Raw genomic sequence first — 16,782 nt, 5'->3', positions numbered from 1 at the left:
GCCCACTCAAACTTCTGATGAGAACCCAACCCTAGCAAACAAACCCTAGCAAACACCAGCTATACAGTGAACCCCAGCTCCCGACAATTTAGTCTCAGAATCAGAGAGCCCAACTATGCTCTATGTTCAGACTCCTGACCCACAGAAACTGTGAAATAATAAATATGTGCTGATTAAAGTTTTGTGATTTGCTACTTAGCAATAGATAACTAGTGCAAATATAAACAATTGTGCTTTTATGTAATGTACTTGAATTATATATTTTTGTATTAAATATATAATATACACATTACGCACTTTTAGTGTTTTCAAACTATGAAGGGCATCTCAATCTTTGAGATGAGAAAAGACACTTTCTTGAATGAGTAAAATAATTTCAACAATGCAAATTAAGACTTTCCTGAAAAAAAGGTGGTGTTATGTAACACAATGGTTTGTTACAGAATAAAACATAGTTTAAAACATTTTTCTTAATCTGATTATTTCACATTCATATATATAAAATTTTAGGAAGAATCGAGAATTTTCTTTGTAATATTTCCCTCTTTTTTTGTTGAAACCAAGAGCACACTTTACACACTGTATGTTGGCCAATTTGACAGTAAATTATATTAAAAAAATAATTGTGATTATTCTGATTTTTTAATCATTCTGATTTTTTAATTACATTTATGTATGAGGTCTGCAATGCAGTAGATAGATTATGATAATCTTGATTCTTAATCACATTATTATACAGGTTACATGAAAATCTATAATGGCTGTGCCAAACTTTTAATGTATCAGCTGATTATATTTACAAGAGATTCATATCAATGGTTATACCAACTGATTTTGATATGTGGGAAATGAGATGGGAAGATCATCATTTGCATAGCTCAGCATTGGGCATAAGTGATACATTTATACATATATTTATAAATTTATACATGTATACATTTATATATTTATTTGAGATTTTATTCATTTCATCCCTTATAATGAATATATTTTTCCATGAGTGTTGATTGTGCTATTAGAATGCAGAATCTTGGATTTTGATTAGAGATATGACAAGTAGACCTGAATTTTTTTCTTTTTCTTTCCTTTGTCTTTTTTTGAGTGAGTTAGACATGAGACAGATTCATCTGATAGGATATGACATACTTTTAAGGAAAAATGGTTTATTCATGCCTGGTCTCTGTCTTTACTATGATGATTACAAACAAATCTCATACTTCCTCTACACTTACCAGTCTGCTTCTACAATTCTATTAGCAAGAGCTCTTCCTTTTCCACCAATTATTTATCTATTTATTATTGGCATGAACTCATGAGTTCCTGTTTTCCCCAGTGGTTTATAATTCATTGTTATACCTAATTATTTAGCATTCACATTGTTCCAGATTTGGCCAGTGGGAGCTACTTCAAGCTCACTTGTGTTTTTGTGACACATACCCATCATCATTTTGTGAATACTTCCTTACTTTCTGTTATAAGAAGATGTTCCAGGCTCATCTTACACCTGTTCTGCCTTGGATCAGCCACTTAAAAAATATTTTTGTAGAGCTCTCAGTGCTAGATATGCTCTTTGCTACTGAGGTGCCTTAACGTAGTGACTTGTTCAATGAACAGAACTGGGAAATAGTAACTTATTTATATATACAAATAAATACACATAAATACATATATACATATACATGTGTACATGTGCATGCATACACACACACACATGTATATACTTTAGAAAGCGTTACTTCATACCCAAGCTTCCAATTCCAGTACATCCCTCCAGTGTTCTTTTGGATCTTCTCCAGTTTCATAATCGTATGTCTCCTCCGTTAGTGAAAACAGTGGCTTCCAATGACATTAACACATTCCTTATTTGCTCAATTCTATAATTCAAGAAATACTTTCAGAATTGATTTGTCTATATCACTTTAATAAGCAAACCTGAATAGATTTAAAAGTTTGAATGTTCCACCTTACTCTGCCCAGGATTGAGAATATATAGACAGATACTGTGTTAACAAGTTATTTGGAATGGTCTCTTTTCTTTCTTCTTTGTTTTCTGTTCCTCCACACCTCTCTCCTCCTATTTTCCTCCTTCCCCTCCTCCTTTTCCCTTCAGGATGGTTATGTAGTATTCACTTGAAATTTATTAGGTTCATTTCTTTTAGTTTACTTTCTGTTTTAGGTGGTTGTTTTTTTTTTTTCCGCCTTCCCATTCTTATTGTTTTAATATATATATTTTGGAATATGTTGAACATTGACATTCTTTCAAAAGAGAAAAGTATTTAAAAATAAAGAGATTAGTTCCCATTTCCTCTTTTCTCCTCTGGTAAACAACTTCATTGTTTTCCAGTTTATGCTCCCTATGATATACATATATATATTTCATGTATGTATATCTGTGTGTATACACACACACACACAGGCATAGACATTCATTCTTTTCCTTCTTACACAAAAGGGGACCTACTGTAGATATGTATCTGTATTTGATCATGAAAACCTTCATCATTTTTTTGTTTGGTTTTGTTTACAGATGTATAGTGTTCCATTGGGTTTATGTACTGTGGTTTCTTTAACAAATCTTGTGCACAAGGATGTTTAGATAATTTCCAATATTTTGTGATTATAAATGATGTAGTGAATAAACTTTTGCCCATATATTTTCATATTTCTGGATGTTTACTTCCAAAGTTCCTATAAGTGGGATTTCTGGGTTGAAGAATAAACACTCATGTAGATTTGTTAGGTACTGCTAACTTCTCTTCCATAGGGATTTATTCATTTTGTATTCCCAGCAGGTCATAAGTGTAAGGGAGCACTGTTGGCCCAGTCTCCTAAGCAGAGCATATGGTTATGCTTTTGAAATTTTGACAATCTGATCGAGGAGAAATGGCGTCTTGTTCTAGCTTTAGCTCATATTTCCCTGATTATAAGTGAAGTTGAACATCTTTTCATATAGTTAAGAACCATTTTTATAGCACTTTTTGTGAGTTGCCTATTTATGTATGTTGCCAGTTTTTCTATGGGATTGTTAGTTCTTCCCTTTTTTAAAGAGTTTTTTTTTATAAATTAGGGATTTTAGGCCTTTTATGTCATATATGTTGTCAGTATTTTCTCCCAATTTATTACATCTTTTGAGTTTACTAATGGCATTTATTTTTACCACACCTTTCAGTATATGTATGTTACCATGCAGTCTTGTCTTCTAATATGTTTAAAGTTTATTTTATATGCTCAGATGTCTGATCCATTTAGAGTTTGTTTTTTTTTATGGGTAGGGTGTGAGGATTGAATCTGATTTTATATTTTTCCAAATGGCTATCCAGTTATCTGAATACCATTTATTAAAAAGAGCTTACCCCAATAATTTAAAATACCACTTTTATCATATACTAGATTTTTAGTATATGATAGTTGAGCCTATTTCTGAATTTCTATTTTGTACCTTTGGTCTTTCTACTGATGCAGTGATACTATGCTATTTGAATTGCACAGACCTTGAATATATTTTAGTATCTTTGAAGTCTAGTTTCCCTAAAAGCTCTTCATTTATTTTCTTTTTTTCTTTTTTTATTGTTTTAAAATTTAATTCCAGGATAGTTAACATACATGTTATATTAGTTTCAGGTACATGATGCAGCGATTCAACCATTCTATATATTACTCAGTGCTCATTATGATAAATTTGCTCTTTACTCCCCATCACTTATTTCACCCATCCCCCCACTCACTTACCCTCTGGTAACCATCAGTTTGTTCTCTATAGTTAAAGAGTCTATTTCTTGGTTTCTCTCTCTCTCTCTCTCTCTCTCTCTCTCATTTTCCTTTGCTTGTTTGTTTGTTTGTTTTTTTTAATTCCACTTATGGGTGAATTATATGGTATTTGTCTTTTTCTGACTGATTTATTTCACTTAGCATTATACTCTCTAGGTATCCATGTTGTTGAAAATGGCAAGATTTCATTCTTTATGGCTGAATAATATTCTATTGTATATACCATATTTTTATCCATTCATCTATCATTGATTACTTGGGCTATTATATATTTACTTATGCATGTGAACATTAAGATCAATTTTTCTGGGGCCTTTAAAGCTTATTGGAATTTTTATTAGATAAAATTGAACATTATCTTTCAAATTAACTGCCATTCTGATGATGTTGAGATGTCCCTATGAAAATTAAAGAATGTGTTTGCATATATTTGTGCCTGCTTTTGTGTTTTGCAGGCTGAGTTTTATGCCAAAAGTTCCATTATGTTTCCTTTGGAACTATTGATTTCCTTAGTTATTTGTAGCCATTTGTAGTTTTTTTAAATGACAGCTGAAATCAAACTTTCAAAAATTGTTGTTTAAATTCAACTCATAATTACACATTTCAAAGATACTTTTAATACGATCAAAATTCAGTACTTATTAATATAAAGAATGTAAGACAATATGTGATTCTACTTTGCTTTTTTGAGTTTGAAAACTTAAAAGAGAATATAATTCTTATATTAGATACCTTCAAGAACTCTATAAAGCCTCTCAGCTTAATTTTTAATGAGGTGGTGCTAATTCCTTATTTATGTTAAAACTCTTCATTTGAGAAAATGAAAGCTAGCAAAAATCACTTCCTAAAGAAGAGCATGTAATTCATTCTCCTGAGAAAATTTATGGTTTGGAGAAAATAAAATTTTAACCATTCCTTTATAAAAATTATATTATGTTGAAGGTTAAATAATTTGAATAACAGTATTATCGAAAAAATAAAAACCATAAACTTCCATATGGGAAGATAGGTTTGTATCTGGAGCTCTTAAAGTCAACATATAGATCAATTAAAAAGTACCTGAAATCCTTACATTTGTTAAAGTTAGTTATTTTAGATTGCTGTGGTACTTTGAAAGCCATCTATTTAAACAAATGAGATGCAGAGGGAATATCATGCCTAGCAATGCAGACACTAATATATTGAATATATTCCTGTTCTGAACGTAGTATTGAGAACATTTGCAGCAAGTCAAATTTATTTTTTTGTGACAGACAAAGAATTATAACAGTATTGTAAATCAATCCTTTAGTGTATATATATATATATATATATATATATATATATATATATACTGGGTACAAAGTGATGGAATTTATGGAGGTGAGCCTAAAGGAAGGAACAAGAGTATAGAAATGGTAGAGAACCTGAAGTGCTTAACCCAGCAACAATGAGTGTGATCATTTTCTTGCTAGAAAACTACTATATATCACACATTTTGAAATTGCTTTTGGGGAAGTCAAAGGAAACCTAACCCCCAAACTTTCTTTGTTTCACAGAGAATAAAGTGAGTGGCATATTTCTACTTTAATTTTGTAGTTAGTGTAAATAAAGATTTACTCTTTTACTCAGTTCTATGTATAAATAAAAAAACTAGTGACACATGGGTGAAAAATGCATTCAGAATGTAACTTGATTATTTAGCTTATTATTCTCAATTGTTGGCCTTTCATTAATTAAAAAGTATGTATTAAAATTATTCCTCTGCTCTGATTAACTATTAAAACTAAAGACATTTTTTGGGGGTGCCTGGGTGGCTCAGTCAGTTAAAAATCCTACTCTTGATTTTGACTCAGGTCATGATCTGGTTCCTGAGATCGAGCCCCCGCATCTGGCTTTGTGCTGACAGTGTGGATGCAGCTTGGGATTCTTTCTCCCTCTCTCTGCCCTTTACTGCACTTGTGTGTGTGCACTCTCTCTCTCAAAAATAAATAAATATTTAAAAAAAGAACTAAAGATATTTTGAAAATATCTTTCTCATCTTTTAAACTTTTATATATACTTTAAATATTAAGTCACTGATTTCAGTTAGCCTGGTGTATATACCATTTTATAATAATTTATTTTGGAGGATGTTTCAAGAAGAAACATTATATAAAATCAAGGTGTATCTCTGTTAGGCACTGTCATTTTTACTGGATTCTAGAAACAGGGATATAAAAATGTGAACTTCAGAAATTTTGAAAATACTTATGATCTTCCCCCACTGCTGTAATTAACCATAATTGTGAAGAATTTACATTAGAATTCATGATTCAGAATGCTCTTATGTTCTTCCATTTTTTAAAATATGTTTACGTAAGTTCAGAGTTTGAGCTTCTTAATTTAGGGTTGGATGATTTAGAAAAAAAACCTTTTCTTTGATACACAATTGAGGAGATCTGTTTTAAAATACAGATTCATTATGTAGAAATTGGGGGAAAATATATTAATTTCCAAGAATACCAAAAGTAAGCAAATGGTGTAGATTTATGAATTTCCACAATTTTCTTCCTTTACCTAAAATTGTCACCATATCTTTATCAAGACTTTCAGTTTCTTCTCATCATTAAGGAAGATTACATATCCCCAAACTCTAGTCTTAACCCATCTGCCTTGTGTGACATTCCCTTTTCTCATCTTGCATGGGTATTTATTTGTCTTCACTGTTTCTTCTCTTGACTCATGCTCAAATATTGGCTTTCTACCTTATTTACTGTGAAGATTTGTTGTTAAAACTTCGATTAATGGAATAGTTTTTAAAGATGTTTTAATGTGGAGTTTAATTACTTTCTTGCTGGAAGAAAGATACGGAGCTTTTGAATTTTGTGGATCAGTAGTAAATGAGTTTATTGTTCCTACAGGTGTGATTCTGAAAATCGCTATGTTGGTAATCCACTTAGAGGCACATGTTATTGTAAGTATCTGTATTTTTTTTCATTTTTAAATAATTTATAAAATTAGTTTTAGGTGATTTTGCAGATAACAAAATTCACCTTGCGTTCCGATGTTGTCATTAATATGTTACCATTTCTGTTTCTTAAATATAGTACAACTCCTTATATATTGCTAGGAAAGGCCGTCTTTTTGCCTTTGTGTTTGGTGCATTTTTTCCTACTTTTGAAGAGTAACATAGCAATAGATCTTATTCTGAAAATGGAAACAAACATAGGACTTGAGTAAACTCAGCTGGATTTAATGTAATCTTTTCAATTTGATTAAATTTTGAACAAATAGAATTTTGTGACAGATTTTTTTTAGGGGGCGTTTTTGGTCATCACTGAAAAGCTGTGCTGATTGTTTACTAAATGATACTATCACTGGGTAGTGATTACGTGGCGGATGTATGTTTAACTTGTTAAGTAGCAAGCAAAGAGTTTTTCAAATGATTGTACCTTTTTGCATTTCCACCAGCAGTGTAAGAATTTCATTTCAGTTCTTCAAATCTTTCAATATTTCATATAGTTAGTCTTTTTAGTTTTAGTCGTTCCAACAGGTGTACAAGAGTATCTAATTCTCATTTTATCTACATTTCCTTAATGAGTGATGATATTATATTAAGCATTTGTTCATATGATTATTTGCCATATGTATATTTTATTTGGTGAAGTGTGTTTAAATCTGTTGTCCTCTTTTAAAAATCGGATTGTTATATCATTGAGTTTTCAGAGTACTTTATGTATTCCAGATGCAAATATTTTATTTGATATATGATTTACAAATTATTTTTTTAGTTTGTGCCTTGTTTTTTCACTCTATTAGAAGTGTTTTTTTTGAAGATAAGTTTTTATTTTTTTTTGAAGAGGATTTCTAATTATGATAAACTTCAATTTATCAGTTTGTTCTTTCGAGAAATCTTAGCTTGACCTAAGATCACAAAGATTTTCTCCTTTTTCTTCTAGAAGTTTTGTATTTTTATGTTTTCTACTTAAGATACAGTCTATTTTGAGTTAATATTTGCTTATATATCAAGAGATGGATTTTTTTTCTTCATGTGGCTATCTAAATGTTCTAGCACTGTTTCTTTAAAGACTTTATTTTAACCAATTAATTGCTTTTGCAATTTTGTTTTTGTTTAAACTTTGTTTAAAATCAGTTGCCCATATATGTGGATAAGACTTTAAAGACTATTTCTGGAATCTCTATTGTGTTCTGTTAATTAATTTGCCTGCTTTTGTGCCAAAATGTACTAACTACTGTAGTTTCGTAATAAGTCTTGAAATTATGTATCATTTACTTTCTGACTTCATCCTTCTATTTCAAACCTATTTCAGACTTGACTCCATTTCTTTTGTGGTTACATGTGAATTTTAGAATCTGCTTGGTAAATTTTGCCAAAATACATACTAGAATTTGGATTGAGATTGTGTTTGGCTTATAGATCAGTTTGGGGAGAATCCATTCTTAACTATAGTGAGTCTTCTGACACATGAACCTAGTATATCTCTTTTTTATTTCTTTTTTCTTTTTTTTCTTTTTTTTTTCAACGTTTATTTATTTTTGGGACAGAGAGAGACAGAGCATGAACGGGGGAGGGGCAGAGAGAGAGGGAGACACAGAATCGGAAACAGGCTCCAGGCTCTGAGCCATCAGCCCAGAGCCTGACGCGGGGCTCGAACTCACGGACCGCGAGATCATGACTGGCTGAAGTCGGACGCTTAACTGAATGCGCCACCCAGGCGCCCCAAACTTAATTATTTTTTAATTTATTCTCAGCAATATTTGTTATTTTTCACTGTGCAGATCTGTCATGGTTTTTGTCAGATTTATCCCTACATATTTTATACTTTTAATGCTGCTGTAAATATTGTTTTTTTAAAATGAGATTTTTAATTGTGTCTGATGTATATACAACTACAATTGATTTTTGTGGTGATTTGTATCCTTCAGCTTTGCTAAACTTCCCTGTTAGTTCTAGAGCCTTTTTGGTAGATTCCATTATATTTTTGATGCAGACTGTAATGTGCTTTGCAATTAATAGAATTTGATTTCTTCTTTTTCTTTCTGGCTACCTTTAATTAATTAATTATTTTTAAATTTTTTTTAATTTTTTGCATTATTGCATTGACTATTATGTCTGGCACCATGTGACAAGATGTGATGAGCATGGGAATATTCTAGTTGTGTTGTTGATTTCAGAGAGAAAAGATTCAGTCTTTCACTATTAAGTATGATGGAGGTTTTTCCTAGATGCCTTTATCAGCTAGAGGAAGTTCTCTTCTAGTCCTGCTCTGCTGAGGACTATTGTTAGGAATGGGTGTTTTGTTTATGTCATATATTTTTTCTGCATCAGTTGAGATGATCACAAGATATTTGTATTTTACTTAAAAATATATATATTTTAATATTTTATTATTTACTTTTTGAGAGAAAGAGAGACAGAGCATGAGCAGGGGAGGGGCAGAGAGAGAGAGGGAGACATAGAATCCGAAGCAGTCTCCAGGCTCTGAGCTGTAAGCACAGAGCCTGATGTGGGGCTCGAACCCACAAACTGCGAGATCATGACCTGAGCTGAAGTTGGATGCTTAACCGACTGAGCCACTCAGTCGTCCCTTGTATTTTACTTTGTTAATATAGCGGTTTTAGTTTGTAAAAGGAATAAATGCTACAACATGTAGATATACCATTTTTTTTGTTGTTTATCAGTAGATGGGCATTGGGATTGTGTCTAGCCTTTGACTGTTATGAAAAATTTTGATATAATTCACACAGTCTTTGTGTAGATATGTAATTTTATTATCCTTGGGTAGATTCCTATAAGTGAAATTGCTGGGTCATGTGATAAACTTATGTTTGACTTTTTAAGTAACTGCCAAATGATTTTACAGTATGGCTATACAATTTTAACTTCCCGAAATTTATAACTGCTTCAGTGATTCCATATCCTCAACACTTAATACTGTTTTTTTGATTATAGCTATTGTAGAGTGTATGTAGTAGTATCTTGTGTCTTTAATTTGTATTTCTCTTACGACTGATAATGTTGAGCTCCATTTCCTGTGTCCTTGTCTTGAATATGTTTTGTTAGATGTGTAAAATACTAAATTTCCTACTAATTTTGTTGCCATTTAAATAGTATCTTTTAAAATTACATTTTCAGGACATCTGGGTGGCTCAGACAGTTAAGTGTCCAACTCTTGATTTCGGCTCAGGTCATGATCTTGCTTTTCGTGAGTTTGAGCCCAGCATTGGGCTCTGCACTGACAGTACAGAGCCTGTTTGGATTCCCTCTCTGCCCCTCCCATTCTCTCTCTCTCTCTCTCTCTCTCCCTTTCTCAAAATAAATAAAGTTTAATAAAATTACATTGTCTACTTATATTTGATATATAAACATTAAATTCGTTTTAATACACTAATCTAATATTCATAAACTTTAATGAACTCGTTATTAGTTCTTATTGTTTACAGATTTGTTTGGTTTTTAATTCAGTTAATTATATTATATGCAAATAAAGACAGTTTTATTCCCTCTAACAAGATTTCTTCAGAGTTTTTTGATTACTGACTCAATTTCTTTGCTAGTAATCACTCTATTCAAATTTTCTATTTCTTCTTGATTCAGTTTTGGAAGGTTATATGTTTCTAGGAATGTATTTCTTCCAGGTTGTCCAATTTATTGGCTATAATTTTTCATAATATTCTGTTATAATCCTTTGTTTTTCTGTGGTATTGGTTGTTATTTCTCCTCTTTCTCTTTTCTGATTTTATTTATGTGCCTTGATGAGTCTGCTAAAGGTTTATTAATTTTGTTTACCTTTTCAAAGAACCAGCTCCTGATTTTTCATTGATATTTTCTGTTGTTTAACTTTTTTAAACTTATTTCTGCTCTAATCATTTCATTTCCTTCCTTCTGGTTTAGTTTTGTTTGTTCTTCTTTTTCTAGCAAAGTTAGGTTGCTTAGTTGAGTTTTTTTTTTCCTTGAAGTTAGCCTGTGTTACTATAAACTTCCCTCTTAGAACAGCTTTTGCTGTATCCCAAGGTTTTGGATCATTGTATTTTCATTTTTATTTGTCTCTTTGTATTTTTTATTTCCTACTTGACTTCTTGGTTGATCCATTTATTGTTTAGTTGAATGTTGTTTAGCCTCCATGTATTTCTTTTCTATCCAGATTTTTTCTTGTGATTAATTTCTAGTCTCATACCCTTGTGTTTGGAAAGATGCATGATGTGATTTCAATATTTTTTGATTTATTGACACTTGTTTTGTGGTCTAATATGTGATCTATTCTGGATAATATTCCATGTACACTTGAAAACAATGTGTACTATTTTTGTTTTTGTTTTTGTTTTTGTTTTGGATGGAGTGTTCTGAATATATCTATTAGGTCTTTATGGTTCAATCAATCATTCAAAGCCACTGTTACTGATTTTCTGTCTTGATTACCCATCCATTGGTGTGAGTAGGGTGTTAAAATCCCCCCAGTATTATTGTGTTACTATTAATTTCTTCCTTTATTTCTGTTAATATTTGCTTTATGTTTTTAAGTGCTCCCATGTTGGGTGTGTAGATATTTACAATTGGTATATCCTCTTTTTGGATTGTTCTCTCTATGAGTATGTAGTGTCCTTCTTTCTCTCTTGTTAGTATTTGTTTAAAGTCTCTTTTGTTCAACATAAATAGTCTTACCCCCAAGATTAACCCACAGAGGTCCAAAGTAAAATGCATAATGATTAAGTGACAAAAAGATTTAAAAACATCAAGAAAGAACAGCTACATACAGGGGAAACCCCATAAGGCTATCAGCTGGTTTTTCAGCAGAAACTTTGCAGGCCAGAGGGAGTAGCATGGTATAGTCTAAATGTCGAAAGGAAAAAAGCTGCAACCAAGAATGCTCTATCTATCAAAGCTGTCATTCAGAGTAGAAAGAAATTTTTCTAAAGAAAAACAAAAAACAAACAAAACAAACAAAAACAAATAAGAGTTTCTCTAAGAAAAGCTAAAGGAGTTCATCCCCTCTAAACCATCCTTACAAGAAATATTAAAGGATATTCTTCAAGTGGAAGGAAAAGGTCATAATCTAGAGTAAGATTATGAAAGAAAATTTTACAGGTAAATATAAACCGATAATAAATGTAGTAGATCAATCACTTATGAAACCAATATGGATATTAAAGCACAGGAACTGAAAAATCAATTATATTTACAAAAACCAGTCAAGGGATTCACGAAAGAAAAAGATGTAAAGTATGATACCATATACATAAAATGTGGGGAGGGTAGTAAAAATTTAGTGTTTTTAGAATAGGTTCAAACTTAAGCAACCATCAACTTAATATAGACTTCTGTATGCATAAGATGTTACATGTGAACTTAATGGTAACCACAAGTCAAAACCTATAATAGATACACAGAAAGTAAAGGGAAAGGAATCCAAGCATAACACTAAAGAAAACTTTAAACCATAGGGAAGAGAGTAAGACAAGAGGTGAACAGAGAAGAAGACAAAAACAATCATAAAACAAGTAACAAATTGGCAATAAGTACATACTTATTAATAATTACTTTAAATGGAAATGGACTAAATGCTCCAGTCAAGACATAGGGTGACTAAATGGATAAAAAAGAAAGGCCCATCTTTATGTTGCTTACAAGAGACTTAATTCAGACCTAAAGACACATAAAAATTGAATGTGAAGGGGTGGAAAAACATTTACTATGAAAATGTAAGCAAAAGAAAGCTCTGCTGACAATACTTATATCTTTGAAGTTTTTTTAACCCCTTACTGGGACACTTGTGATCTCTAAGTGCTGAGTCAAAGTGATGGTAGTAGACAGGACCATCAAGTAGAGAGTTTGAAATAATTTATGGAACATTTCCTTTAGCAAGTTAAAAAAGTTATCCACATTAGTGTTCTATAAGATTTTATTATGAATGACTTTTTCCTTTACCTTATTATGTGTGAAGTTGTATTAGTAAATTTCCTAATGTTAAATATCTTTTAATTCTGGGATAAACCAGACATAGGCATGGAATATTGTTTTTTGGAACACTGCTAAATATTAGTTGTTCATATTCTATTTAGGATTATTTTCAGTATAAATGAATACAGACTACCATTGTACTTTTTTCTCTAATGAAATGATGTTTGACTGTAAGGTTTTAGTTTTTATTTTCCATTTTTGTATTGTGTAATTATGGTAATAGCTTTTAAAAATGAATTTGAGTAGATTGATGACCCCTTTTAAAACAGAAATAGTTAAATATTAAGTGAACTTTAAAGGTTGGCTGAATTCAAAGAAAATTTTGGGGTCTGGTCATTTAGTAATTTCCTTTTTATATACTTTTTAATTGTTATTGTTTCTTTAAAAAGTTCTTAATGTTTATTTATTTACTTGAGAGAGAGAGAAAGAGAGCCGGGAGTGGGGGCAAAGAGAGAGGGAGACACAGAATCCGAAGCAGGCTCCAGGCTCCAAGCTGTCAGCACAGAGCCTGACATGGGGCCCGATCTCGTGAACTCTGAGATCGTGACCTGAGCTGAAGTCAGCCACTCAACTGATTGAGCCACCCAGGTGCCCCTAATTGTTATTGTTTCTTATTAACATTATTTTCCACATAGTTCTTAGCAGACACTGATGATCAGTGTTTAGATTGTAATTGATTAGGTGTTGCAAAAGTGATATTTCAATACCTTCTTTATTTCTTGATTAGAAAATTTCTCTAAAAATAAATTTACTCTCATCAGTTATTTGGTTACTCATTGATACAGTTCATATAGGAAATGCATGATAAATGTAATATTACTTGTTTTTACTTACCAGTTTTCAAAGTAAAGAATTATCCAGTATCTCTCAAACATGACGAGGTTTCTTTTCATGATAAACTTATGGACTCATACATATTTAATATGTTTAAATCCATTTTCAATTATTAATCTTACTGATGCTCAAATTGGTTTTTATGACTAAGATAATTTTTCTTCTAGATCAATGCTATCCAATATAAATATAATATGAGCCATATATGTAATTAAAAAAAATTTAATGCTTATTTATTCTGAGAGAGAGAGAGTGTGTGTGTGCAAGGCAGGGGAGGGGCAGGGAGAGAGGGAGACAGAAGATCCAAAGAGGGCTCTGTGCTGACTAAAGAGAGGCCGATGTGGAGCTCAAACTCACTAACTGGAAGATCATGACCTGAGCTGAAGTCGGTCTCTTAATTGACTGAGCCACCCAGGAGCCCCTTAAATTTTCTAGTAGCTACATTAAAAAAGTTAAAGGAAACAGGTGAAATTAATTTTTTTAAGTTTATTCATTTTGAGAGAGAGGATGCGTGTGTTGGACGAGCAGAGAGAGAGGGGAGAGAGAGAATCCCAAGCAGGCTCTGTGCTGTCCGTTCAGAGCCCCACTCGGGGCTCGCTCTCACCAACCATGAGACTATGACCTGAGCTGAAATCAAGAGTAGGATGCTTAAATTTCATAAAAAAAAAAAAAAAAAAAAAAAAAAAAAAAAAAAAAAAAAAAAAAAAAAGAGTAGGATGCTTAACCAACAGAGTCACTGAGGCACCCCCAGGTAAAATGAATTTTAATAGTCTACTTTATTCAACTCAACATATCTGAGATGTCAGTTTAACATGTACCATTATAAAAATCATCAATAAGGTTTTTGTCTTTAGTGTTTTTTTCAAACTACGTCTGAAATACAATTTGAATTCTATAATTATAGCAGTCTCAATTCAAATCAGTCACATTTCAATTACTCAATAGCCACATGTGAATAGTGGTCACCAAGCGTTGGATAGCTCATCTTTAGATTATGTAGGATTCTAACTTTCTTAAAAATGTAAAAGGAATAGTCATAAAGCACTAGATGGCAGCCTTGTCACTTGTTAGAAGACCCTTAAAGCTTAATAATATTTGAAAGAAATGGTGTTTAAAGAAAAGGTCAGTAGTTCTTGTAATAGTGTTAATGGAAACTATACTGATTTTAAAGATCAGAGTGAAATTTAAAATGCAGGCCCACACTGTGGCTTAAAGCAATTGAGTGCAATGTGGTGTTAACTTAATTGAAAGTAATATACCAGCAGTTGTATCCTTTAGACAGTCTTAGTAGGTTTGTTTGTTTGTTTGTTTGTTTATTTATTTATTTATTTAAAGTTTATTTATTTTTGACAGAGAGAGAGAGAGAGAGAGAGAGAGTATGAACAGGAGTGGGGCAGACAGAGGTGGAGAGAGTGAATCCGAAGCAGGCTCTGTGCTTTCTGCGCAATGCCCATCACTGGGGCTCGATCTCCCCATGAGATCTTGACCTGAGCTGAAATCAAGAGTAGGATGCTCAACTGACTGAGCCACCTGGGTGCCCCTGCTCTTAGTAGTCTTTTTTTTTTTTAACACTTTATTTTTGAGAGAGAGAGAGAGAGAGAGAGCAAGAGAGAGCAGGTGCTCATATATGTAAGTAAGGGAGAGGTAAAGAGAGAGGGACTGAGAGAATCCCAAGCAGGCTCCATGCCCAGGGGGGAGCTCCACACGTGGCTGGATATCACGACCATGAGATCATGACCTGAGTGGGAAATCTAGAGTTGGACACTTAATCGACTGAGCCACTCAGGTGCTCAACCCTGGTCTCCCATGTGACAGGTGTGGATATTTGCCGCTCTACTAAGGAGGAAGACCTTAGTTTTTTGTTTTTTGTTTTTTTGTTTTTTATTTAAGTTCAGTTTAAAACGAAAAATATTTTGGCTTATTTCACCTTTTAATTTTTGAAAAATTACTGTTTTATTTTGAATTCTGTTGCTCTTTAGAGTCCAGCATACAATTTTGTGATGATAATAATACATTCTCTCTTTTAAAAGGAGTAAGGAATTTAATTACTGTCACATTCAGTGCTTGCTTCTGCCACTCATCACATCTTATGTTAGTTTATATTACTAAAAAAATTAAATATGTATCCATTTGTACCACTGTAAACTCTGTAGGTTATTATTGATATATTTAGTGTTTATTAGTGTTTATGGTTTGTACTGAAAGATTAGTTATAAGCATATTATTTAAGGATTTGAATTTTTCTTTTGTTTGATATATGAGAGATATTTCTAATAAATGTTAGTATAGCTTTAAATTATGAGTATCAATCTCTAAATTTTCTAAAATGCTATGTCATACAAACAATGAAATTAAATCTTGAATTAACCTTATACTTAACATGATTATTTTGTGTTTTGTTCTAAAATGGGAATAAAGGAATTTTCCCATTTTAAATTAAATATAATGTATTTTGTTAGTGTTTTCTATAACTTTTTAGCCATTGATCAATAGATCAATACATCAAACAGCTATTTCAGTAGGATCTAGCTGGTCCATCTGCAAATAGGGAAGTGACCTAGATAAACACAGAGAATCTAAATTCTTTCATTTCACAGATTGAAGACATGATGGATTGAGGATTATCAGAGAAAACGTAAATTAACCACATGGTTGGATTTTAACCTTTATTCTGTGATTCATCAGTGTTTCTGTTAAATTTCTTTAAGCTTATATCCCAGTAATTTTTAGATGTTTATTTCAGAATTATTTAATATTTTAACGTATTTTAAAATGAAGTGCCGTATAGCACAATTATGAAAAAGTTAAAAATAGCTGATGAGAAAAATTTCTATTCAATTAATCTAGAAGAGAGATGAAAAATGTATCTGGCAAATATTTTGTAATGAAACTGTTAAATTATTCTAGTTATGTAAATAATACAGACTCACTGTAGAAATAATTAAAGTTTAAGGAATCAATAAAAATGCCTGAAAAGCTGCCACCAGCGCTCCCAAGGGGAGTTGTGCAGCCTGTGCCCTCCGCAAAGGTTCCTAGCTACAAGAGAGAGTGGGCGCTGATATCCTGTACTTATCTTTCTTACTAAGCCATATAACCCGGTGTGGGGCTCTGTCTGCCTTAAGCAAGGGTTAATAGCTCCTTATTTATAAAGATGCTGAATGGGCAAATGAAGGCACTGCATGCCTTTCTAAATACATCATGTCATGAGAATGATTGTACATAAAAGCTTATAATGTATG

General features: G+C 32.0%; 1 protein-coding gene across 2 annotated transcripts in view; it reads left to right on the top strand.

Moving 5' to 3' along the window:
* The window catches only part of ATRNL1 (attractin like 1), a 789,020-nt gene that overhangs the window by 258,572 nt on the left and 513,666 nt on the right, over window positions 1-16,782 (top strand). For both annotated transcript variants that reach the window (XM_030334763.1, XM_030334762.1), the window contains exon 21: window positions 6,651-6,703. In XM_030334763.1, the coding sequence (XP_030190623.1) occupies window positions 6,651-6,703 (53 nt within the window). The remainder of the gene's footprint in view (window positions 1-6,650; window positions 6,704-16,782) is intronic.

Source organism: Lynx canadensis, chromosome D2 (genome assembly GCF_007474595.2).
Source record: "Lynx canadensis isolate LIC74 chromosome D2, mLynCan4.pri.v2, whole genome shotgun sequence".
NCBI classification, from domain to species: Eukaryota; Metazoa; Chordata; class Mammalia; order Carnivora; family Felidae; genus Lynx; species Lynx canadensis.
This window is presented reverse-complemented; position numbering and strand designations above follow the sequence as displayed.